Raw genomic sequence first — 26,811 nt, 5'->3', positions numbered from 1 at the left:
ATTTATTTATTCTTATTTTGTACAAAATTTTTTATACATTACCAAAATATTCTTGTTTAAGAGTAAACATAATACCCCCTCCCCCCAAAAAATATAGACCTGCATGAGCGATAAAGTAAAGGGGAGAGAAAAAAATTAAAATAAAAAATAATAATAATAATTGTAGGTATGGCCAGGTGGTGCAGTGGATGGAGCACCAAGTTGGAGCTCCTGGAGCCAGGAGCACCTGAGCCCAAATCTGGCCCCAGACACCCAACAATCACCCAGCTGTGTGACCCCGTGCAAGCCACCCCAACCCCATTGCCCTGCAAAAAACAAAAAAAGACCCAAAAATAAAATAAAATAGTAATAATAATAATAGTAGGGGCAGCCAGGTGGCAGACAGAGCACTGGCCCTTGAGCCAGGAGCACCTGGATCCAAATCTGGCCTCAAGACACCCAACAATCACAAAGCCCCATTTGCCCTGCAACCCCCCCCCAAAATAATAATAATAATAATAATAATAATAATAATAAAAAATGTGCTTCTGTCTGTGTTCCAACACCTCCAGCTCTGTTGTGGGTGGATCACATTCTATCACAAGTCTATCACAAAATTTACTTCCATATTTTTCCACTGTTGCCATTGCTGATCACAACTCCCTCCTTTCGTATTTCTCCACTACCATGTACTATATTTTCTCTCTCCTTTCACTCTGACTCTGCTGTAGGGTAGCTGAGTGGCGGCAGCAGACAAATCCCCAGCCCTGGGGCCAAGAGGCCACGAGTCCAAATACCACCCCTTAGGCCCAGCATCCACCTGGCCCTATGATCCCAGATCCTTGCAAGAAGTGAAAAAGAAAATCTGTTATAGCTGACCACTCTCCCTCCGTGGTCCATCCTCTCCTCCATCATTCACATCCCCCCCTTCCCCCCTTCTCTCCTTATTTCAGATGCCTATACCCCATTGAGTATATATATGCTGTTTCCTCTCCTAGCCACCTCTGATGAGAGCAAAGATTCCCTCATTCCCCCTTGCCTCCCCCCCTTCCATATCATTGCAATAGCTCACTGTAATAAAGAAAAAATCTTATTATATGAAATATCTTAGCCTATTCCTCTTCTTTTTCTTTCTCCCATTACATTTCCCTTTTATCTATTGATTCCATTTTTACACATTGTGGGTCCTTTTAAAAGAAGTCTCACATAATTCAAATTTGCCTTTGAATGAAGCTTGTTTTATTCAGATTTCCTTATAGAAAGCAAACTGCCTCAATTTGCCTCACGAAATCTGAAAATGAAATTAATACCTAACAAATAGATTTAAGTCAATTGTTATAATTTATTTATAATTTTTTTTTACTGACCTTGGCTAAAATAAAATTTAGCTTACAATTAGACTAAAAGTTTTAGGATAAAAAACCTAAATAACTCAGTAAGAACAAAGGCTTTAGTTAGGTAACAAGGAGGGATCCTGTACCATTTATGCCTTTTTTAAAAGAAGCATTCTACAGGAATATTACCTTGTATTCCTAGACATGATTTAAATGAAACCATCCCTTAATAAACCTATACAGCACTGAAAATTTCATGTTAGACAAAATGGTCATTATCAATAGTGTGTTTTAATTAAAGAAGGGCCTTTTGAAGGATGGAGGCAAGCCAGTAGGATGGGCAGGCACATATATGAAGAAAAAATGACAAGTAAAACATCCCACTGACTACCATCCCTAGTTACAACATCTAAGTTGGCCAGTTATTTGGCCACAATTAAGTTAACAGCCATTTCCACAATAAATAGTAACAGAAAATGTTCAGTCTTCCCACTGTAGACAGTGGCAAAGTAAATTTGTTAAGAAAACTGCTGCCTGCAGGCTAGTTTTCCAAAATATACATTGGTCCACAACATATGGGGTTAACTACTATGTCTTTGTTGTTATTTTATTCAAACTAATTTTAAAAAGATTAGTTTCAAAAGAAAATAATAACAAAACTAGAACACCACAGTCTTCAATGCCCATGATTCTCAAAGCAGCATCTTGACTACACCTTGTGGTGATGGCAGTGATGGTGATGGAATACTTGAAGAAAGCTTTCCAAATTCCAGTCGTTTTCCTAACCTTAAGATAGAATGAAAATTAAGCCATTAATACAGTAGGGAGTAATTTGTTCACATCAGGATACAGAAAATGATAAGAAACAGAATCTGAGGGCCAATAATTGTGCATCAATTTCCTCATCTATAGATGAGATTATACTTACTTCTGATTAGTGTTTAGTGGATTAGGATTAATAAAACGTTCCATGTTCAGTTTCTGAAAACTGCCAAAAAAATAGTGATTTCTAATAGTTCAGAAGAAATCTGCAATCACTCTCACATCCTGAAAAATTCCTGGTTAATTTTTGTCTGACAGCCACCTAGAAATTTGGCTTTTAGTTTGAAAAGGTGGTGGGCATATTTCTAAATATTCCATGAATCTGGATGATGCTTCTGATAAACATTAATTAAAAAACAAAACTAAAAAAATCCAATATAATACAAAAAGACAAATAAAATAGATTAGGACAACTAAATTATTTCCAGATCTAGTGACTAGCTCTGGTAATCTTATCTGACCAGAATTTAATGCTAATTTCCTGAAAGTTCTGGAAAAAACAAAATACTCTTCCAAGAAACACAGAATGGAGTTTTAAGTTAAAAAGACAAATTAGCAAATTTCTGAACAAATGACTTCGCTGAAATTAGTCTGACTGAAGAATTCTCAGTTAGAAACCAATGTTATAGAATATTAATATGAAATGACAGTTCCCTTAGCTATCTGCCCAGACCAAATATTCAACTCAGTTCTCAAGAGAGTATGTAGAGAAGATAATATATACACAGTGAGGGTTCTCTAGATTTTTAAGGAGACGGAGAGAAGAGAGAGAGAGAGAGAGAGAGAGAGAGAGAGAGACAGAGACAGAGACAGAGAGACAGAGACAGAGACAGAAAAAGAGAAAGAGGCAGAGAGAGAATGAGTGTTTATGTGTATGTAGAGAAGATTAGAGATATATATATATGACAGATGCTGGGTATTACCAAGCAAACGGACCTTTTATTTCATAGGAATCGGTCGTCTGTTTCTCCTACCTCTACAAGGAAACTACAGCAACCAATAGTACTAACCCTTTCTCTCCCAAAGGCACACTGGTATTGCTTGGCCGTTTTTCACTGCCATCTCTGGTCTTGATGCCTTGCCCTGATGATGCAACACTTGCTCTGTTTGGCGACTGATCATATACAAAGTTTCGACAGGATGCAAGTTTGGACTCCAGTGCCTAAAGAAAAATGTTTTCATCCCCAAGTTAGAGGCAAGGACTATTGTCAAGTTAATTCCAGAGAACTGCTTTAAAAAATTAAATGATTTCTACTCTTTTATTCCGTGGTAAGGAAATGTGCCACACAATTAGATTAGAAAATAAACTTTTGAGATTCTTGTTTAAGATTTTAAACATCCTCCATGGGCAAAAATGTAAAGTTAGACTACATTTCAACCAGGCACTGGCTCTGGGAAAACAGCGGTTGTAAAACACAAAGAAGCATCAAGACAGCCTCAGAGTTTGGCACAGACATTAGTAAGTGCTGAAACTTGAGACTTTGTTTAATATAATAGAAAACAAGATAACTTTAATGAAATTAGACTAGAGAAGAAAACTAGAAGCAATAACAAAAGGAATTAGTTCCAAGTTTCCATGAAGTCATACATATAAGCCCCTATTCATATGGAAAATAGAATGAGCTTTGTTTGTATTCTGTAGCCTTTAAAATAACATGTTTTTTTTTAAATTATGAAGACAGAAAAGCTTCCTTTGGAGTAAATAACAAATCTATAAAAGTAAATTTTCTGCCCTAGTCTTTAAAAAAAATTTCTCTTAGAAATTAAGTGCATGATAAACAAAGAGAAATAAATATGGCCTCAAAATATCCTTCAACATGCCAGAATTAAGTGAATCTCTTAACATTTTTAAAAAAACCAATTTGAGGAGAATAATCCAGGTAACAATCTCTAGTAAACATACAGGGAAAGGACTGAATGTCTTGGTTTGAAAGTAGAGTTCTAAGTGAATTCTATTCTGGAATATACAGATTCATAGACTGAGACCTGGAAAGAACCAAAAACATCAATAGATTTAATATTCTCACTTATGAGATAAGAAAATTAAAGTTAGACAGGTTAAACCACATGCTCTAGGTTGCTCTAGTAGGAATGCCAGGGCAGAAAAACATACTGAAGATGAAATTAAACAAAGCTCCTCCTGTATATGTTACTAACCTTTCCTCAAGAAGTTTAGTTGTTAAAGTTAAATAAAAAGATCATTTAGGGGGCAGCTAGGTGGCTCAGTGGATAGGGCACCAGCCCTGAAGTCAGGAGGACCTGAGTTCAAATTCAGCTTCCAGTTCAAGTCTGGCCTCAGACATTTAATGATTGCCTAGCTGTGTGACCTTGGGCAGGTCACTTAACCCTGTCTAAAATAAAAGATCATTTATTAGGCCCTCACCATGTGCCAAGAACCTAAAGCAAATAAGATGGGCCCTGCCTTTAAGGCTCTTACCCTGAAATGGGGACAACAATGCACCCAAAGATCATTTGTTTTCAAAGCTGAATTATTCAACTTTTCAGAAGAAATCAGCTTCAATCAAATGTACACAAAAAAAGTGATACAGTAGCTGCACAAAGAGTCAAAGATAAAGTATAAAATTCATACAACTCCCCTATCAATAAACAAATGCATCTCACCTAGTCTTACAAATCTGTTTGAATTTATGACCTGTAAGAAGTCCCATAGAATACCAGGAAGCCATTTCTTCTTACCCCAACTTTCCGAAGCAAGTCTCCCACAATATTCAGTGCGGAGATCCTGGCAGCTGGCGTGAGAGGAGTACCCCCGTAACTGTCCTCCAAGCCTTAGAATGTGAAAAGGGGAAAGACTCTTAGAAACACTATGCAGCTCCAAGACCCAGACCAAGGCATGGCAGAAAAGCATTCTGCTGATTCTTGTTTGCACTTTCATTATGAATGGCTTCCAATTTTACAACGAACTACAATAATATGACAACTTTAGGGTTTGTTGTATGGGTAACTACCTCATGTAGTATGGGACAAATGTATCTATTTTCCCAAGGAAATCCAGAAAAAATAATATGTATTTGTTATCATTATTAAAAGTAGCTGTTAATACGGATACAACTAAATACAAAATATTAACTAAAAACAAAGTGTTTCACAACTATGTGACAGTTATCTCAGCAGAATTCTAAGAATGTAGGTAATACCAAATCTATTTTATGGATGTAAAAAATGATGCATGAGTCAAACTATTGATTTAACAGTGCCCTTAAATTTACTGGAGTTTAAAATCACTTCACTGAATCCTCACCCTATTACTTAGTTAAAGTTAACATAAGTTTCTTGGGTAATGTGCAGAATACTACCAGCTAGCTTATTTATTCAGTTCCTATCTTAGGTTAATAACTCAGATGCATGTAAAAAAATACACATTCACATATAAAAACAAAATATGGCATCCATCTTGGTCCTCCCTCCTTTTGGTCTCCTCAAAAGTGCAGTGAACAAGGGGGTGGAGCCAAGATGGCGACAAGAAGGGATGGAGTCTTAGGAGCTCTCTGATAAAATTCATCAGCTAAGGACTCTAACTAAACTTTCCAGAGACAGAACCCACAAAGGGACCCAGTGAGGCAGTTCTCCTACTCAAGGTAACCTGGAAAAGAGCAGAAAGGCTCTGCTCCCCGGGTCGGAGAGGCGGCCCGCCAGAGGGGTGGCCCATCAGAGCCAAAGAACCTCAGCCTGCCGGAGGCAGCCCCAGGGCGCTGGGGGTCTCAGCTCACAGCAGCGGGGGAGTCTCCCAAGCTGCACCCCGAGGAGCACCGGGTACAAAGTGGGGGAACAGAGGGGGACCTCTGCCAGAGTGAACACATGGAGCCCAGCCCTCAGGGCACACAGCAAGCAGCATGGTCTTTCCCCAGCCCTGATCCAGGAAACAGAAGCAGGCAGAGCCAGTAAGCAGGAGCCACCAGGGCATGAGCCCATTGAGCTGAGTGAGGGGAGTGAAGAGACATGGCAGAGCTCTGTCCTCTGCCCCTGGAAAGGGACTCTGGGGCTCTGACCACATTCAGATCCTGATAGCAGTCTAAGCCCCGCCATAGAACAGCAGGGCCCCCCCACCTCAGCCTCATGGCAGAAGGGGGCGCATTCACAGACCAGGAGGGAGGACAGAGCCTCACACACTGACAACCTTGTGGGAGTGTCCCAAAAGCTCAAGAAACACCCCAAACCAGGCCCAGGCTGAGAAAATGAGCAAGCAGAGAAACAAAAAGAAGACTATTGAGAAATATTTTGCAAATGAGCCCAAGAAGGACCAAAATACTCAGTCTGAAGATGAGGAAGCACAAGCTCCTGTATCTAAAGACTCCAAGAAAAACAGAAATTGGGCTCAGGCTATGATAGAGCTCAAAAAAGACTTTGAAAATCAAATGAGGGAGTTGGAAGAAAAACTGGGAAAAGAAAGGAGAGATGCAGGAAAAACATGAAAATGAAGTCAGCAGCTTAGTCAAGGAAATCCAAAAAAATGCTGAAGAAAATAGCATGCTAAAAACCAGCTTAGGTCAAATGGATAGAACAGTTCAAAAAGTTATTGAGGAGAAGAATGCTTTAAAAAGCAAGATTGGCTAGATGGAAAAAGAGATAAGAAAACTCTCTGAGGAGAACAAATCCTTCAGCAAAGAATAGAATTCAGGGAGACTGATGAATTTAACAGAAATCAGGAATCAATACTTAAAAACCAAAAAAATGAAAAGTTAGAAGAAAATGTGAAATATCTCATTGAAAAAAACAACTGATATGGAAAACAGACTTAGGAAAGATAATTTAAAAATTATTGGAATACCTGAAAGTCATGATCAGGAAAAGAGCCTTGACATCATTTTCAAAGAATTACTATAGGAAAATTGCCCTGATATTCTAGAAGCAGAGGGCAAAATAGAAATGGAGAGAATCCACCGATCCCCCAGAGAAAGAGATTCCAAAAAACCAACCCCTAGGAATATTATAGCCAAGTTCCACAACTCCCAAGTCAAAGAGAAAATATTACAAGCAGCCAGAAGGACACAGTTCAAATATCGTGGAGCTGCAGTCAGGATCACACAGGACTTAGCAGCAGCTACACTGGAAGCACGTAGGGCTTGGAATACAATATACCGGAAGGCAAGGCAGCTTAGAATGCAGCCAAGAATGAACTACCCAGCAAGGCTGAATGTCCTCTTCCAGGGAAAAAGATGGACTTTCAATGAACCAGGGGAATTTCAAAGGTTCCTTCTGGAATGGCCAGAGCTGAACAGAGGGTTTGATCTTCAGATACAGGACTCAAGTGAAGCATGGAGATTGGAGGAGAGGGGGGAAATATGAGGGACTTAATGAGGATGAACTGCATGTATTCCTGCATAGAAAAATGACACTGATAATACTCATATGAACCTTTTCAGTTAATAGAGCAGGTAGAGAGAGCTTTTATAGTTGAAGCACAGGAGAAAGCTGAATTCGAAGATAAAATATGGTGTAAAAATGGAGTCAATAGAAAAAAAGGGAAATGGAATGGGAGAAAGAAAAAGGAGAGGGGGAATAGTCCAAGGTATTTCACATAAGATTTTTTTTTATTACAATAGCTATTGCAATAATATGGAAGGGGGGAGGCAAGGGGGAATGAGAGAAACTTTGCTCTCATCAGAGATGGCTAGGAGAGGAAACAGCAAATATACTCAATGGGGTATAGACATGTGGAGTAAGAAGGAGGGGGGAGCAGGGGGAAGGGGTGGGAAGGTGAATAAAGGAGGAGAGGATGGACCATGGGGGAGAATGGCCAGATATAACACATTTTCTTTCTTACTTCTTGCAAGGGGCTGGGAATGGAAGGCCTGCCCAGGACCACAGGGCCAGGTGGATTCTAGGCCTAAGGGGTGGTATGGGGGCTCAGGGCTTCTTGGCCCCAGGACCAGGGATCTGTCTGCTGCGCCACTCAGCTACCCTACAGCAGAGTCATAGTGAAAGGAGAGAGAAAATAGAGTACATGGTAGTGGAGAAATAAGAAAGGAGGGAGTTGTGATCAGCAATGGCAACGTTGGAAAAATATGGAAGTAACTTTTGTGATGGACTTATCATAAAGAATGAGATCCACCCATGACAGAGTTGTTGGTGTTGGAACAAAGACTGAAGCACATTTTTTGTTATGATTATTTGGGGGAGGGTGCAGGGCAAGTGGGGCTGGGTGGCCTGCCTGGGGCCACATAGCGGGGTGATCTTTGGGTGTCTGGGGCCGGATTTGGACCCAGGTGCTCCTGGCTCAAGGGCCAATGCTCTGTCTGTCACTCAGCCACCCCTACTATTATTACTATTTTATTTTATTTTGGGTCTTTTTTTTCTTTCTTTTTTCTTTTTGGTTTTTGCAGGGCAATGGGGATCGGGTGGCTTGCATGTCACACGGCTGGGTGATTGTTGGGTTTACGAGGCTGGATGTGGACTTGGGTGCTTATGGCTCCAGGGTTGTTGCTTCGTCCATTGCACCACCTGGCCATACCTACAATTATTACTATTATTATTTTTTTATTTTAATTTTTTTCTTCTCCCCTTTACTTTTTTTCGCCCAAACAAGTCTATCTATATTCATGGGGGAGGAGGAGGGGTACTTTGTTTACTTGTAAAGAAGAATATTTTATTAATGTAAAAAAACATTTGTACAAAATGAGAATAAAAATAAATTAATTAATTAATTTTAAAAAAAGTGCAGTGAACATCATGCCTTTACCTCTCTTGAATGATCCAGGTGTGTTTATACTGGCATTGGGTCCTCGGTGTGCAATGGGTGTAGATGGCACCGACATTGTCGCCTGCACAGCAGTGTCAGTCCTCTCTGTTTCCAATGAACTGTGCATAGGAGTCCTGGGTTTCTCTTGCTTCTGTTGCACTGCTAATTCCTGTCGCAAGTCTTGCAAGGATCAGGATTTAAAAAAAAAATCATTCTCTTTTCAATCTAAATTGCCACCATATGTCTTTAGTAAATGATGACTATAAAAACAAATTAATGCAGTAAATTCTAAATAGAACCCATACACACACACACACACACACACACACACACACACACACACACACACCCTCTCTTAGTAAATAAGCTGACTGATTGTTGTGATAACCCTTTTCCCCCAATTTGGAAAATTAAGAATTCAAGGGTTGAACAGCATGTTCCTTTGTTCCTCTTAAATATGATTTCTGCCTCATGAAATGAATTGAAAGTTACAAGATTTTAGATTGTTCCAATTCCCATTAGGCCACATGATTGTAGCTGGCAGCTAGGAGCTCTAAAAAAAAACCAACCCCCCCATCCTTGCTCCTAATATCCAATCACCTCAGAAGTAAAGAAAACATTGAGGAAACATCTCTCCTGAAATGGATACCACTGTGGCCACAGAATCAGAACCCAACATGAGAAACGAATTTCAGTAGACTCCATATGTGGGTCATGGTCAGATTCCATGAAAGAATATCTGTTGTTCTCACACTGACAACAGGGTGAGGTGTCTACCCAAAGCAGTAATATGTAGTCTAACAAGTCTTAGTTTGCTCATAAGCATTCATTACCAGAGTAAATTTCAACTTCCCAGCAAAAGGGAGTGTCTGGTTAATGCTGCGGAATGGGGCAGGGAAGGTAGAGGATGAAGCAGGACTATTGGATGAGGACTCCAGGGAAAATTGTCAAAATCTTCACCTTACCTCTGGCTTCATCTTTCAATCGCTGAACAGATTCTAAGAGATTCTCTTTCTCATCAAGTTCACTCTCCAGAAAGGCATTTCTTTCAATGGCCTGATTCAATCTCTGCTCAAAGTCTTCCAAAGACATGATAGTAGCTCTGATTTGAAAAAACAAAATTACTTATGAGCTCACACTATAAAATCAATTAGATCAAAAAATGTTAGCAGAGTTAAAAGATACTGAGCAAATCTTCAAAGAAGCAATATTTCTGTATCTTAAATATTCTTATGTAAAAAATACATCATTTTACTTTTTCCTAAAAAAAAAAAAACAGACCAAAAACAAACAATACAATGTGAAAAATCAAACTACCTGTTCATCCATCTTACCGTTTTGCTCTCTCCAAGTCATCATTTGCTTGCTCTAGCTCCCTGATATATTTCTGTAAATGATCTTTAATCGCTTTAGTCTGTACAAGATCATCTTCTAATGCAGTGATATGTTGGTACTTTTCAGAAATCTGCATTTCAAACTTTTCCTGAGAATTGAAACATCCACATGAATCACTTAACATTTCTGAAAAAGTACATTTGCTGTTTCCTTAAAAGTTAAAAAAAAGTCAATTCTGCAACTACTATTATGTTACTTATACAAATAAAATTATTCTAATCTTTCTAAGTCTATTCAATAAATGAAAACAATATTGACCTATTTCATTAGGGACCATGAGTTGTCTAGATTACATTGTCCATCATTAAGAAAAGGACAAATTCTCCTAAACATCATTTCTATTTTCTTTGTTCGAGCATATTTTCCCTAAAGCATGAGGGATTTAAAACCTTTCTTTAACCCATAGGATACTAAAACTTGGACAGTCTTTATCTTTTTGGTATTTTTTTAGGTAATTCTTTGTAAAGGAAAGAGACCTTTCCTTCAATGGTCTTTGTTTCAAATGATCTAATGACAAACTCAATTAAAAATAGAGACTTTTTTCTTTTTAAAAATCCACAAGGTATCTACCCAAACACATTTTTTTTTAAAATTGCATCTTAATTTTTCTCCTTAAAACTATTTCCATATAAACATATAAAACAATTTGCAATAATCCCAACATATTGCTAGAATGAAAAATGGTCATGTTCAAGGACAAAAGCTCAATCTAACTTTTGAAATATAAACTTTTCTTTCCTCTGTTCTGTAAACAAAGCTGTTTCCAGAAACAAATATGAGTCAGTCTCTGGGAGTGTTTTAAGTGATGTAATAATGAATAGCCCAGAGAGTTGTGGAGAAAGCCATTGTGAAAGAATATCTAAAGAACATGCATATTGTTCACAGTATGAGGAGAGACATTCAACATCCTTACTGCTTCTGTTCCCTATGGTGCTCTGTTTACTGGCCACAAGCAAAGACACAGCTTAACCAATCTCCAACCTCAGTAAATTTCCAAACTGGGAAGCACCACCTGTTGTACACTCCCTTAAGGACAAAACTATCCATACTGGTGTTCCCAAAGATTTGATGATTTCATACATCATTTTATTGCTAGATTATCTAAAGTCCTTATTCATATAATGAGATAGAGAGAGTAATGATAACTATGTAATATATTCTATACAAAATCCTGGACAGCTAACCTACTTTCAAAATATGTCCTGAAAGAATACAGGTACATAAAATGCTTCCCATATACTTACACATTTAAATTTTTTCTCTTTTGAAACGATTAACAAGAAAGAATGTTGCTGAAAGTTTGAGCTTTCAATTTGTGCTAATTAAAATAAACTGTCAGCTGATAGAGCTATCAATAGATTTCTCTGTTTCTTTCCTTACAGGGTTTTATATTCAACTTGTGATGAATAAGTCAATTGTCAAGGACTGAGTTGCAGAATGTTCCTATAAGGTGACTTACAAATGAGTTTTTGTTGAGGGTATTTTAGTATAAAGGTTTTTTAAAAAGCCCAAGTTATTTCTACTATTTCCACTTTTTAATGCTGATATATTCTCCTGCTTTTATATATATATATATATATATATATATATAGATATAGATATAGATATAGATATAGATATAGATATATATAGCTTTTAGAATCAGTCTAAGTCAATCTTTCAATTTTTCAAACAACCATCTGGTCCTCTACTTCAGGTGCTTGCTTGCTACTTCCAGACATCTACAAGACTGCTTTCTAAAAAGGAATTTTTAGTTGTTATTCCCCTCCTTAATAACCTACAATAATAATGCCCCATTGCCTATTGGGTCCAAACTTCTCTTGCTCTGTTTTCACAATTCTTCATAATCTAACTTGACTAAATAATCTAACTTGGGATCAGAAATTTTCAAAGTAGGCAGACAAGGCAGAAAATCCAACCTAATGCAACAAGCATTTATTAAAACTCCCTATTAGGTGCCAAGCACTCTGATACATGCTAGGGATATATAAAAAAAGGAACCCACCCCAAGAGTGTCCTTCCTACTAAAGGATAAAGTTATGTAAACAGATTAGTTATATGGAAGTTTGAGGAAAGTACACAAATAAGCAGATGGATTCATAAAGGCTTCCCACTGGTTGGCAAATGAATTGAACTTTAAATAAAGTTAGGAATTTTCTAGATTGGGAAAAGTTTGATTAAAATATTATACATATATATATATATATATATATATATATATATATATATATATAGTATATATGGAGGGGAATAATGTGAAATGAATCTGGAGTTGAAAGGAGAAAAGATATGAATACCAGCTTCAGCAGAAAGAGCATAAGAAATGAAGTCAGAGAGCCTGAATCAAAGTCCAGTACTGTGGGACCCTGGAACAGTCACTTTCTTGCTCTAGTTTTTTTCTTTTATAAAATGTGGGCGCTATCTGTACTTCATTTGTGTGTGTAGGAGAGCTTGGTAACTTAGTTACAGAATCTGGGGAGACCATGCCTCTTTCTAAGGACACACAGCCCAAGAAATATGACTAGCTTCTTGCTTTTTTTCTCTTGGGCTTTTCTGTTTCAAGTGAAGGAAGAGCAGCTTTCTTGACCCTTGGAGTTTAAAGGGTTCAGTGGAAATCTCAATGTCCAGTGTTCCAAGAAGGCTACTTCACATTTACCCCGAAGAGTCTTTTAGGACTCCAGCCCAGCATAATGAGACAAAGACTAGACTGGTGGGACCAATGCTATATAAGAACTGAGCTAAGTTTTGAGCCTACTTCTTCCAGCAGAGTCTAAGGTAGTATGCTCCAGAGATGTGGAGAAAATGTCTGTACTCTGTTCTTGCTATTTCTTTGTAAAAGCTAAAAAACAAAAATAAAATGAGGAGTTTGGACAACATGACCTGAGGTCCCTTTTAGTCTAATCTACAAACTAAGAATTTGTATTTTTTCCTAGGGATAAAGGGAGTCACCAAATTTTCTTGAGCACAGTTGGATGTACTTTATAAAGATAATTTTATCAGTTGTGTGGAGGGTAGCTTGGAGTTGGGAAAATTGGAAGCAGGAAACACAAAAAGGAAGAGGTTGTAATCACTTGCACAATGAATGATAGATAAGAACTGTATGAGGAGAGCAGAGGATTGAAGCAACAGAAGTTATGAATATAAAATTGACAAGACTTGTCACCTAACTGGTATGGAGGGACAAAGGAAAAAGTAGACAAAAGAAAGATTCCATGACTACAAAACCAAGTTAATAGAAAGACAGTGATCCCCTCAACAACAACAAAAAAAAATCTGGAAGAGGTGTAGATTTAATAAGGAATACAATAAAGTCCCTTTTGGACAACCTGGGCTTGAGGTGCCTTCAGTTAGAGATGTCTAAGAATTGAGGCAGGAAAAAAAAGTCACAAGAGAGAAATTAGAGATGGATGTATTGATTTGGGAGCTATCTATCTGCAAAGTTCATTGAGCCTATGAGAACTGATGAGATCACCCCCCCAAAAAAAAGATGTTAGAAAAAGAGAACAGGGCCCAGAACTGAAGATCAAAGATCATGATTAGGAGTCAAGACATGGATAATGACTTCAGGATAGACAAAGGTATGAGAAAATCCAAGCAATCATGATCATGACAGTAGAAGGGAAGACAAAATACCCAGGAAAAGGAAGAGGTCGTCAGCAGGATCAAATGCTGCAGAAAGGACAAGAAGGATGAAGATCAAATTTAACTGTTAAAAGATGTGACGATCAATTGTACATATACCCCCATAATAGACTGTTCACTGTCATGCTAAGGAAGGAGGGAAGGGATATTGGTAGAAAAATATGGAACTAAAAGACCTGTAATAGGATAAATGTTGAAAACTATATTTGCATGTAATTAGGAAAAAGAAGGCTGTGATGCCTTTGGACCAATTTGACTAAAACTGGTAAGGGGTACAAAGCCAAAACGCAAAAGGTTGAGAATTACATGAGAGGAGAGATAGAAATAAATAAATAAAAATAGCTTTTTGAGGTGTTTGCTTATAAAAGGGAAGAGAATTATGTTCATAATTGAGAGGACAACAGGATCAAAAAAGATTCTTTAAAATAATAGTTAATATTGATATAGCATTATTATAGCACTTTTAGTTTTACAAAAACCTTTATATAAATTATCTCATCTGAGTCTTATAATAATCCTGTGAGGCATGCACAATTATTATCTATATTTTATTGAAAAAGAAAAGATGCCTGAGAGATGAAGTTATTTGCCAAAATTCATACATCTGATAGACGAGTCTGAGACAGGATTCAAACTTGTCTTCCTAAGTTCAGCCCTTTCTACACTTTACCATCTACCTGAGACAGGTATTAAGCATCTTGAGAAAGGGAGAGAATGATATGGGAGCTGGTTATTCATTGAAACCAGAACCCAGAAAGGGTGATATACAGGATAGAATAGCAGCAGCTGAGGTGGTGTGGTAGTATGGTGGAAGTGGTAGAATGGAACAAAGGGCATGTCAATTCTTGCTTCTGATCCAGAGAGGAAGGTACACCCAACTAGAGATGGTATCTGGAGCTGAAATATTTTGGGAGAGAGAGTCAAATTTCTGTTGAGTTCAAAAAGATGGAAGGAGTATAAATGAAAGGGTTTCAACTCAAACAAATAAAATGTATTTATATGATATGATAGAAGATATAGAACAGGATTGAAGAATAGTTGAGATTGGGAAAAAATGAAGAATCAGAGAGAATAAGAAGAAGAAAAGTGGTAGGCAGTCTAGAATTCTGAATTAGGAGTTTATTATCCATAGATCAGGGATATTCTAAGGAACACTATTTAATATTACTTTTTCTAAATGTACATGATTCTTCAAGCAAGAAATCCCATTATCCATAACATATAATTTATTTTGTGATAAATTAAAAAATATAAATTGTATAATGACAGTTTAAAACATCAAGTGAAAACAACATACAGGAAACATAATTTTCAGATACTAAGGGATTTGGCTGCCTTAGGGCACAAAGCTTCCAAGTCCTACCTAACCTTATGCCATCATTCACCCAAAATGTATCCTCTGTTTCAGGGAGATCAGGATCTTCATGTCCAAAAATTCTATCACATTTGTGCCTACTAGTATGTCTTTGCCCACTTAAAGTGCTCCCCCTACTCAATACTTTTAAAAGATTTTGTTTTTTAATTGGCTTCTTTTTATTTCTCCTGCCCAAATGAACCCTCGCCATAACTGACAGCCCAAGACTCCAGCCTATCCCCCTCTGCTTTGGACAGGAAGGCCATCTTCACCAATAGTCCTTTGAAAATACAACTGATCCCTAAATGGATCTGTAGTAAGGGCCTTCTTACCTTAATTGATTCAAGTTCTATGTGGAGGCGATTATTTTCTGACAAAAGATGTCGATTCCTGGTTTCAATTTGTTGCAACTGGGCCTCCAGCTCAGCTTCATATTCTCTGCTTCCCTCTTGGAATTCACGCAGTTCCTCTTGTGTATTGTCTGCCCTATAAAAGAATTCCCAACCACCAATTTTATGAGATTATCCAGAACTTTGTGGAATAATTTAGTACCATTCAATTTTTAATTTTCCTTTTCTCTAACTTCTTGTCCTCAATACTTGAAATCTAAAAGGTCTTTAGGATGTAATAAGATGTACTGTAGGATGTAATAATCCATGAAATAAAACTTCTCCTAGGAGGTTTCCAGGATTATAATGACATCAGAGGTAAAATCTGAACTCAGGTCCTTTGACTTTAGAACCAGTGTCTTTCCCTATATCAGGCTCCCTTGGGTTCTTTGAAATAATGAGAACCCATTTAAAAAAAAAACAATCTGGGACAGTTAGATGGCACAGTGGATAGAGCACCGGCCCTGGATTCAGGAGTACCTGAATTCAAATCCGGCCTCAGACACTTAATAATTACCTAGCTATGTAGCCTTGGGCAAGTCACTTAACCCTATTTGCCTTGCAACACCCCCCCCCCCAATCTACCAGAGGTCAAGAACATCACAGTGCAGAGTCCAAAATATTTTTTTTATAAAGATTTGATTTCTCATTAGATAGAACAGCTGATATTTGTATACAGCCTTTCATGTTTTATTATATACTTTGCATTATTTGATCATCAGAGCAGTCATATGAGATTGAGAGCACTACTATCCCCTTTTCTGTTATCTGGAAACTGAGAAACTTGGTTATAGCAAGTTTATAGGGCTCTTTTCACTACACCACAAATGCTTAGAACATGATTCAGAAGAGAGTTTATTTTCTCTATTTTCAGAATTGATGGATATAATCAAAGAATCATAGGATGACAGACTTAGAGATGGAAGGTACATTGGAGATCTAAGTCCAATTTCATTCATTTTACAGATGAGGAAACTGAGGTCTAGAGAAGATACATGATTTGCCTGAAGTCAGACAGTATTTCTCTGACACAGAACTCCTGACTCCTAATCCTGGACTCTAACCACTAAGAGGAGCTAAGATGGTGGATAATGAGATAGGATCAATGGGGAAGTTTAATAACTTACCGCTCTTTATACTGTATAGCTAATTCTTTCCAGTAGGTAATTTCTTCCTCCTCAGAGCTGAAAGTCTTCCTACCTAAGTCCTCCATGGTAAGATATATGAGGACAGATATATTACTTTTGAGGCATGCTACCTATAAAGAAAGATTTAAATAACATTATACACTTGACACTCAATTTGTAGTCCATAAATCCTAACAAAATATTTCCAGGAAAATAATAAAGACAAAATAAAATCCAACAATCAACAAGATATTCAGGGTACACAAAATACTAATATAGTCAATATAGAGGCTAATGGTACTAACTTTTATTAATGATCAGCAAATTAAATTTTGCTAAGGGTAATACTTTCTGTTAGCATTCCTCTTCTCAATGAAATCATGTTTCTCATCTTCATTTGGGGCTTTATCCATTCACATTTTTTTACTTATTTTCTTCTCCTCCCCAAATTCCGAGAAGGGAATTCCCTACTCTTACTAGCAGCTTCTCTAAAATCTCAGTGTCACTTAAAAAAGTGACTGACCCTCTTTGTTGAAAATTAAGAGGGTTTTTTTAAATATAAATAGTGGTTTATATCAAAAGAGAGTGGTGGAAGGTGGCAGATTAGATTATTTGTATCAGCTATTAATTGTCCCTGATTTACCCTTAGGGTGGCAAAAAGTAAATAATAAGGTAATTAATCAATGGACAAACATTTCTTTAGCCCATACTTTGTAAGACCTGTGTTAAGAGCTGGGTAAACAGGGACAAAGAATGAAACAATCCCTTACTGTCCAGAGCTTCTCTGAAGGGAGAAGACAACAAGTACATACACACACACACACACACACACACACGTGCACACACACGTACACACACACAAACACACACATACACAAGCAAAAACATAAGGTAAATCAATACAAAGGAGTTATAAACAAGTTATTTTGAGAAGATACTAGTCATTGGAATTAGAAAAAGCTTCATGATTTAATGTGCTTGAGCAGCTTCCTGAAGGAAAACAAGGTGTCTCTGAGGTAGAGGTAAGGATGGAATATATTTCAGGCATTTGGGATAGTTAATGCAAAGTCACTGAGATAAGAGTTTGAAGGTTTGTGAGGAACAGAGAGAAGAAAACTGGCTAAATTGCAGAATTTAGGAGGGGAAAATAGGTTGGAGTCAGGATAGCTTATTACTAGACTATGAACTTAATTGGTTTCTTTGTAATTTTATGTATTTTATTTTATGCATTTAAAAATATCATTCAGGGGGGCAGCTGGGTGTTGAAGTGGAAAGAACACCAGTCCTGGAGTCAGGATTGTGATTTCAAATCCAGCCTCAGACACTTAATGTTTACTTAGTTATAAAACTGACCTTGACTAAGTTAAGTCCATGGCCTTGCAAAAACCAAACCAAACCAAACCAAAAACAACAAAAAAAACAAACATCATTCTGACAAGCATTCCACAAACTTCACCAGACTACCAAAGGGATTCACAACAAGAAAGATTTGAGAAGAGAGACAGTCATATCTGTGCTTATGGAAAATTAATTTTGCAGGAGGGTACAAAATAAACCAAAGTGGTAAGAGACAATGTAGACAAACCAATACTTAGGCTATTAGAATAAATGAGGTTTTAAAAAAGAGAGAGAGAGAGAGAGAGAGAGAGAGAGAGAGAGAGAGGTGAGAGACAGTGAGATTTAAAGAAAGGGAGGGTTTAAGTAGAAAGATAATATTCAATTTTGAACATGTGGAGTTTAAAATGTTTCCAGGGCATTTAATTTGAAAATAGGTGATGGTAAGGCTGAAGCTCAGTGGAAAGACTGGGGCTGGATATGTAGAGAGCTACAACTCATTCTCATAGACAAGCTCTCTAAGAAGGCCCAGATACCCAGAATTATAATACTGAAAATGAGTCAGCAAAGGAGACAGAAAAGTAGTGGCCATAGAAGTAGTGAAGAAGCAGAGGAGAAAGGTGTCATGAAGTCACAGAATAAGAGAATATGGTTATCTGTATCAAACAGCAAAAAGAGAGCAAAAGGGATAAGGACTTTGCTTGCTGTCTTGGGGAGGGAGAAAAATTTGGAACTTAAAATCTTATAAAAATGAATGTCGAAAACTATCTTTACATGTAATTGGAAAAAATACTATTGAGTGGGGGAAAAAAAGAAAAGAACATGGACTAAAAAGAAAAGAATTGACTAAGAAACCAATGATAATTCTGAAACGAGATGTTCCAGTTGAATGAAAATATTCTTTTTAATGAATAAAATATTCTCAGTGCTTTAAAAACTAGGGTTTTTTTTGGAAGGATGGGTATTATATGAACTATAGGAATATGCCCTCAAATGTGCTTATCAGTCATTGCTTTAAAAATGAATCCTTATTGAATGTACTTAGGGTCCAGTTGTTGAACCAATTTTAAATCCATCTAAACTGTACTGTACTGTCATCTAGCCTACACCTCTCTTTTCCACAAGAGATACTTTATCAAGTATTTTGCTAAAATACTGTTAAATGACATTTCTTCAGCATTTCAACTAATTTCAACCCTCCAAAAACGGAAATGGAAGCTCATCTGGTATGACATGTTCCTGATGAAACTATGCAATCTCTTCGGTGATCCTAGCTTCCTCTTCTGCATGTTCTAGCACCATACTTTGAATACATTCCAGGAATCAAAGACAATTTCATTAGCCTACAGTTTGAAGACTATTCTTTTTCTTTTTTAAAAAATTGGGGTACTGTTTCTCCAATTCTGAAGTATCTCTCCCATTCTCCATGCTGCATTGAATATCACTGATGATGGCTTAACAATCATATCTGCCAGTACCCTAGGCGATAGTTCATGTGGACCCTAGTCTCTTGAAGTAATTCAGGACAGCTAAGGACTCTTACTACGACCCTACTTATCTTTACTTTAAACTCCCCTTTAGCTATATTTGTTTTGTCCTTTCCAGTCCAAAGATCAGTTTCTATAACAGAAAAAAGAGAAGTAAAATAAGAGTTGAATAATTCTGCTTTTTCTCATTTGTATAAAAGGACAGGCTGTAAACATACAAAATAATAATTATCAATATCATCTAAGAGGACAAAAAAATTAGAATAGATCATAATACAGGTTCCAGAAATAGCATTATATAAAGTATTTGATGTTTAACATATGTAAAGTTATTAAACATTGGCAAAAGAAATCATTGTTCAAAATACTGAGAAAACTGAATACAAATATGGTGAAAAATAAAACTTAATTCTTATACTATGTAACCCAGTAATGAGTTAAAAACACATTAGATTGCACCAAAAACTTTTTTGATTTGGAAGAGGGATAGCTTATCTCTTGATCAAATGAAATAAATTAGTGGAGATGAGATGGATTAATTTGATTATTAAAAATTTTAATTATTTACAAGAACAGGTTAAATAATACAAATTTTTCCCAATCTTTGCAGCAAATATATTGGATAAAATCTTAGCAAAGACAATGTATGTTTATACACATGAATATTTATTATAAACTGATAGAATACCTTATCTTCAATGAATCACAAGGTCAAAGTTTATGAAAAAATAATAAAAAGAAACACAAATCATAATGAAACACCAGAAAAAAATACTAAAACTCAGTAATAATAATAATCATCATCATCTTCAAAAATAACCCAAAAATGCAAAGCAAATCTACTCTGGGGTTAATATCTCACATTCATCAAAATGCCACAGGAGGAAAAAAACAATGTTTACAGGTTATAAGGAAATAGTTAGCTTTAAAACTCCTGATGGTATAGTAAACTGATACAATCTTTTTAAGGAGCAACCAAGAAACACATAATAAAAATTACAAACCTCTGATCAAATAATCCTGCTATTAGGGATACTCCAAGAATTTCATTTTTAAAAGAAGAAAGTGCAAACTACCTAGGAAAAAGTTATTTGTAACAAAGCTGACTGAAATAAACTTAGAAACATCTGATAAACTACTACATTACACATCCATTAAAAATTACAATTATGCAAAGAAATATGAAAAAGAAATAAGCCATATTAAAAATCAAAGAGCATATTACTAACATGTATATGTATATATGTGTGACTAGACAAGTGGTTATTTGTGATAAAGTATATATTATTTTCCTGAATCATCAAGATAAGATCAACTTTTTAAAATTCAGAATAAAAAAATTTTAACAATAAAATGAACATGTGAGAAAACTAAATATAGTAAAATTATTGGCTAAGGATAAACAAAAAATCCCCAGTCTAGGCCTAATTTACATCTGTAAATAAACATGAACTTTAGTAGAGGTGATAAGAAAAGCCTAGGAGACATGAGGCGCATAAAAGTGGTATACCTGAAAGGATATTATTATGACAATGTAAATTTCAGAGAAGGGTTTCCTTTTCCGGGATATTCCCCCCCACCTCCAACCAATGGAAAGCAGATTCTATATTTTTAAGGGTTTTTTTTTTTTTTTTTTTTTTTTTTTGCAAAGCAATAGGGTTAAGTGGCTTGCCTAAGGGTCACACAGCTAGGTAATTATTAAGTGTCTGAGGCTGGATTTGAACTCAGGTACACCTGATTCCAGGGCCAGTGCTCTATCCACTGTGCCACCTAGCCACTCCCGAAAAGTAGATTATAATGTTAAAAGAAACCCCCTTCTTTCTAGTGCTTCATAATCTTATGGATTAGAAGAAAAGATGAAATCAAGGCATATTTCTGGGGCAAAAAATTCTACTATTTAGGCAAGATCCTAATCATAGACTTATGTACATAAAGTAAAGTCACAGACTCAGGGACTTGATAAGCAGAATTATGGGCCTTCGTTACAAACATAGTGCTTTGCATGTGGTACACTTAAATATATTAACTGAGTTACCATCAGTCAGCACAATTATTTAAGCCTGAAGTTGAAAATGAAAAGAGTGAAATACAAATCAACTATTTTTATTTTAAAAACAAAACTCTGAGAAAATCATACACTGCTACTGAAAAATGGCAAGAAGTCAACAACAATTCAACTTTCTTAATAAATAACTATCTTAATAATATAAGATTTTATTATCTGAAAAAAGCACAGAATATAGTGACATCTTATATTTTTTGTTTCCTAAAGCAAATAAGCTCAATAAAGTTCAAAGACTTGTTCCTCTAACATTTCTGATTTATCTCTTATATAATATTATCTGAGGGACATAAAGCAAAAATTTTTTATACTCACACAAATAAGAGTGAGGCTAGTCTTTAGAGTTCTTTTCCACAAATAAAAATAAAAAAAAAGTCAAAATTGCCTCAGATTCCAAGAGGACTCTTAAGCTCAATTCCTTTGTATATCCCAGTACTAGACTGACTAAAACCATCTCCTCTGTCTCAAGCAGCCTGAAATATACTTAATCCAATCTTATTATCTTGAGTTATGTTCCTTGGATCATAGGATCAGAGACTTTTCCTTGGATCATAGGATCAGAGAACTGAAAAGGACTTGCCCATATATCTTTCAGTTGTTGTTGAAAACTATGGCATACTATAGGATTTTTTAGTTCTATTTTAAATGCGAATAAATTACTAATTCCAGAAGGTAGATATGTACATACCTCACACACCTCTGCTTTGACATAGAGATAAATGTTTTTTTTAACATATAAAAATTAACCTGCCATAAAACCAAGCCTTAAGAGCAAACAGGTTGTACTTTTGATTTCTGAACCATGGAAAAAGCAGATATTCTGACTGAGGCAAGACTTTCCTCCAACTGTTCCAAATATTACCTTGTCTGAATCAAAACTTCCATTTTTCACATCATTTTTACTTAGGTTTCAGAACCAATTAAGGCTAGAAGGGACTTGACATGGAAGACCATGCAGTTGAATCCACTCACTCCAAACTTAGGCCCAGAAAAGTTAAGTGTTTTGTATAAGGTTATATTGAGTGTGGCAAAGCAGAAACCAGAGCCCAAGTCTTCAGACTTCCAGGACAGTCTTCTTTCCCAATAAATTATACTATTATATCATTTCTCAGAACACATGCCTGAACAGTTCTAGGTAGTTACAGTGACAAAAAGTATCTGCATACAAAATTCATTATGTATCTGTCACAAAATACAAGGAGGAATAAAATTGGGACTAACTACACCAAAGTATTTTCTGCCAAAAAAAGCAGTCAGGTATCCTTCATTAAAAAATATGCATTTGCAAACAGAAATTTTTTTGCTTCTTATGACCAAGTGTTAATTAAACCTCCCAGGAAAAAAAAAAACCTTAAAAACAAAGTCAGTCACCTCTGATTTCAAAACACTGTTAAAAGCAGAACAAATTTTAAACATATTTTCAAATTTCCTGTCAGTACAGAAAGTCAGCACAGCTGGTCTCTGACAATACAAAACCATGTAAAGCCCCAAAAATTGTTGTCACCTACCCTTTCTTCCATATTCTCACTCCCTGACCCCTCATGAACAGTTTCTGATTAAAACGAATGAAGTAGGGAGAAGAGAAGAAAGGAATGGTAAAGATGTTACTAAGTGTCATCATGGTCCATTAGCTTTGAATGTATGATGTAAGCTCCATAATTTGCAGAAGTGTTGTGCCTGGGGTCGGAGCAAGCTGGCCTCCCTTCAGTTTTGATTTAACCTCTATGTTCTTTAAAGTTGCACACAAAATGTATCATATGCTTATATACAAAAAAAAAAAAAGGATAGATACATTTCCAAACATGGGGAACTCCTATGTGGGAATTCCCTCCCATGACTTAGGTTAACTAAGTTCTAGGGAGTAAGCTCAAATACACCAAGGTTAAATGACTTAGCCCAGGTGATACATCTGTCAGAAGTAGGCCGGCACTCTACCTACTAGACTAGGTTGTCTTTATCATAAACTATCAATCGTCTTCCAAGGAATAAGACTGTAATATAGGGCTAGATTCAATGAAACAAAAGGAAAAAACTCATTAAAATAGTCACTTAGGAAAATGAACTGGGTTAAAAGGAAATTTTCTTTAAAAGAAGAATGGCTTTCTTCCAAGTTAGGGGCTTCAAAATTTCCTAAGCACAATTTATTTTTACCTAATGTTAAATGTAAAACCGGATAAGGAAACTGGTTGGATACGAATGTACTTAGGAATCAACCTTCAAATAAGTCTTTCCATTAGAGGCAGCTAGATGGAGCAGTGGATACAGCACTGGGCCTTGAGTCAAGAAAACCTGTTGATAAAATAGGACCACAGAAACTTTTAAATTGGATGATCCTGGGTGTGTCACTTAACCTGTTTGCCTCGGTTTTCTCAACCTGCAAAACAGAGATTATAACAGCACTTTGTAGAAAGTGCTTGACAGCTCAATGGATAGAGTGCTGAGCCTGAAGTCAGGGAGACCTGAGTTCAAAGACAAATTCCTACACTTATTAACTGTGTGATCCATGGGCAAATCACTCAACCTCTATTTGCCTTAATTCACTGTAGAAGGAAATAGCAAATCATTCCAGTATCTTTGCCAAAACAGCATACATATATGATCCATAAGTTCATTAAGTCAGACATGACAATAGGCATACAATCATTGCTTGTTCCCTTCTAAATAGTCTTTTGGTTAAATGTAATTTTGATTCTTCAGTGAATATGGTGTTGCTCTATATGACTCAAGACATATATCAGAGAATATCCACATTAAAGGAATGGGCTTCTGGGAGAAGGCAGTTCCGATGTCCAAGATACATAAGCATATATGCTCATTATATATTTGAGTCAGAAAGAACATTAAGTTTCAACAAGATTATCCACCCAATTGCATATCATTGTCTACACATCACTGATAAATTTCATCTGCTTTGTTTTATCAATGTAGTTGTTTGTGTAGATATGAAGTTCATAGCAACTTACAGTATTCTGGGTCTAAATGCAATTAATGAACTTAGAAATAAAGCTCATGGTAGGCATAAGTAGGCTGTCAACATGTTACCTATGAAGACATGATCTCAAGAAGGGAAAATATAGATAACCAGAAAAGAAGTGGGTTAGTCATGCATTAAGAATAAGAAACAGTCTGAGTGACAGAATAATAATTCTGGATAGTAAAAGAAGCAGAGAAAGAAATCTAGCACATTGACTGGATGCTCTATAAAAGATTTATGAAAAGCCCTGGGCAAAAAAATGAAAAAGAATAAAGGGTGCTTTCATCTGCACATACATGGATAGATGGAGAAAGGACCTATACTAAAGAAATCTCACCCATCAATGAACCAAAAAAACAAGTGATGTAGGGGCCAGACTGGAATCCTTGGAAACATCCTCACTGACCATTAAATTTTGCAGTATCAGCTATATCAAGTATAGTGATATAAGCTCCAAACCAGCAATACTTCACAAAAGAATTTTTTTTTAAGAAGCTAAAAGGAACCAAGGAAGCTCAAAATCTTCAGGTGGCATCTCATTCAAGATCAAGTACTCAACCTCCGAAGGTATCCAGGGGATGTATAACTTGAATGAGGGTGGGGAGGAAATCCTATATCTTTATTTCAATAAAATCGTTTTCTTTTGGCATCTCACTTCATTTTACGTCTAAAAAATTATTCTAAGAAAAGATTCGCAGTCCTCATGAGAATGCCAAAGGGGCCCAAGACAATAAAAAAAAAGGTTAAGAGATCTGGTTGTACCCCAGACCCTTAATCAGTTTCCTAACAAGGAGGATGTGAAGGTTTTGGAGGGTTTTCCCCATGACCCTCCCCCCCCAAAGTCCCTGAAACTCAAGCTGTAGATGAGAATTTTTTTTTCAACTATCCAGCAGCACCCAAAACTGCTGTCTGGGGAAATCTGAAACTGCCTGCAGCAGAAACCACAGGGAGGAAAGGGAATAGGGGATGGGGGGTAGGGGGAGGAGAGAAGGGGAGGAAGAGTGTGGGGGGGGAGCAGGCTGGCTTGTATTCCCCAAAGGAGACTGGGTTCCAAAAGGGCTCTGGGGTGAGGGAAGGATAATGGGAGGGATCTTTTCCCCAAAGGTCCCAGAAGGGAGGAGGAGGATCTGGAGGAGGATCTGCAGGAGGATCTGGAGGCGGCAAGGGCTTGGGGCAGGAGGGCGCGCTGCCCAGGGGCACGAAGGCGGCGTGGGAAGGGGCTGCCCAGGAGTCTGGAATGCGAGGTGCAGCGGAGCGAGGAGTCCGAGGCCCGGGCCCCCAAACCTGGGAGAAAGGGACGGGACGGGGGGGGGGGGGGGGCACCAACTTCGGCCGGCGGGCGGGACCCAGCAAAGGCCGCCGGAGGGGCCGGGGGCCCGCGGCCGTCTGAGCCGCCGCTCGCGGCGCCTTCCTGAGCCCCAACCGCTCCCCGGCCCCCCGCACCCGCGCCCCGCCCGGAGGCAGAAGTCGGGGTCCCCGGCATTCCCAGCGCCAACCGCGGCACTTACCCGGGCTCCGGGCGGCGGAGAAGCAGGCGGGAGGGGCGGCAGCGGCGCCGCTCAGCCCTCCGGGCCCCGCCCCCGCCTCCCGGCCACCCCCGGCCGCCTCTTATTGGCGGCCTCGCCGCCGGATCGCGACCTCCTCCACCAATCAGCGCAGCTCAGCGCCATTTGGAAACTTTTTCTCTCCCTCCTCCCTCCTCCCTCCTCCCCGGGCCTCCCCGGCGGCCCGGGAGACTCGGGGCGGGGCCGGGGCCGGGGCCGGGGCCGGGGCCGGGGCCGGGCCCGGGCCCGGGCCCGGATCCGGATCGCGGGGTTCGCTGAGCCTCCCCTACAGGTGGAGCGGACTCTGCTCCCCGGTGCTCCTGGGCAGGACCCCACGGCATGGCTTCCTCCCCTCGTGACCAGGATGGCCTAGGTCCGGGGCATGCCCCGTCCCCGCGTTGTCCCGGGCTCTGCTGCAAGAACCATGAAAGGCAGGGGCGGCTGGGTGGGGCAGTGGGTAGAGCACCCGCCCTGGAGGCAGGAGGACCTGAGTTCAAATGCAGCTTCAGACACTTCATAATTACCTAGCTGCGTGGCCTTGGACAAGCCACTTAACCCTACTGCCTTGTAAAAAAAAAACAAAACTGAATTTCAGACACCCACCCTCCGGGGTTGGGGCTTCATGCCCCAAATCAGGGCAAAGGTTCCCAGCAGCTGGTGTTAACGT

General features: G+C 38.0%; 1 protein-coding gene across 1 annotated transcript; it reads right to left on the bottom strand.

Moving 5' to 3' along the window:
• Positions 1-314: 314 nt before the first annotated feature.
• NDE1 (nudE neurodevelopment protein 1) lies at positions 315-26,192 on the bottom strand. Its single transcript, XM_074196485.1, has 9 exons — positions 26,109-26,192; positions 16,743-16,873; positions 15,559-15,712; positions 10,170-10,318; positions 9,801-9,937; positions 8,836-9,015; positions 4,833-4,924; positions 3,146-3,297; positions 315-2,099 (listed from the first exon to the last, which is right to left on the bottom strand). The coding sequence occupies exons 2-9, from the start codon at positions 16,826-16,828 to the stop codon at positions 2,006-2,008; spliced, it is 1,044 nt and encodes a 347-aa protein (XP_074052586.1). The 5' UTR covers positions 16,829-16,873; positions 26,109-26,192; the 3' UTR covers positions 315-2,005.
• Positions 26,193-26,811: the final 619 nt, after the last annotated feature.

Source organism: Macrotis lagotis, chromosome 8 (assembly GCF_037893015.1).
Source record: "Macrotis lagotis isolate mMagLag1 chromosome 8, bilby.v1.9.chrom.fasta, whole genome shotgun sequence".
NCBI lineage: Eukaryota > Metazoa > Chordata > Mammalia > Peramelemorphia > Peramelidae > Macrotis > Macrotis lagotis.
This window is presented reverse-complemented; position numbering and strand designations above follow the sequence as displayed.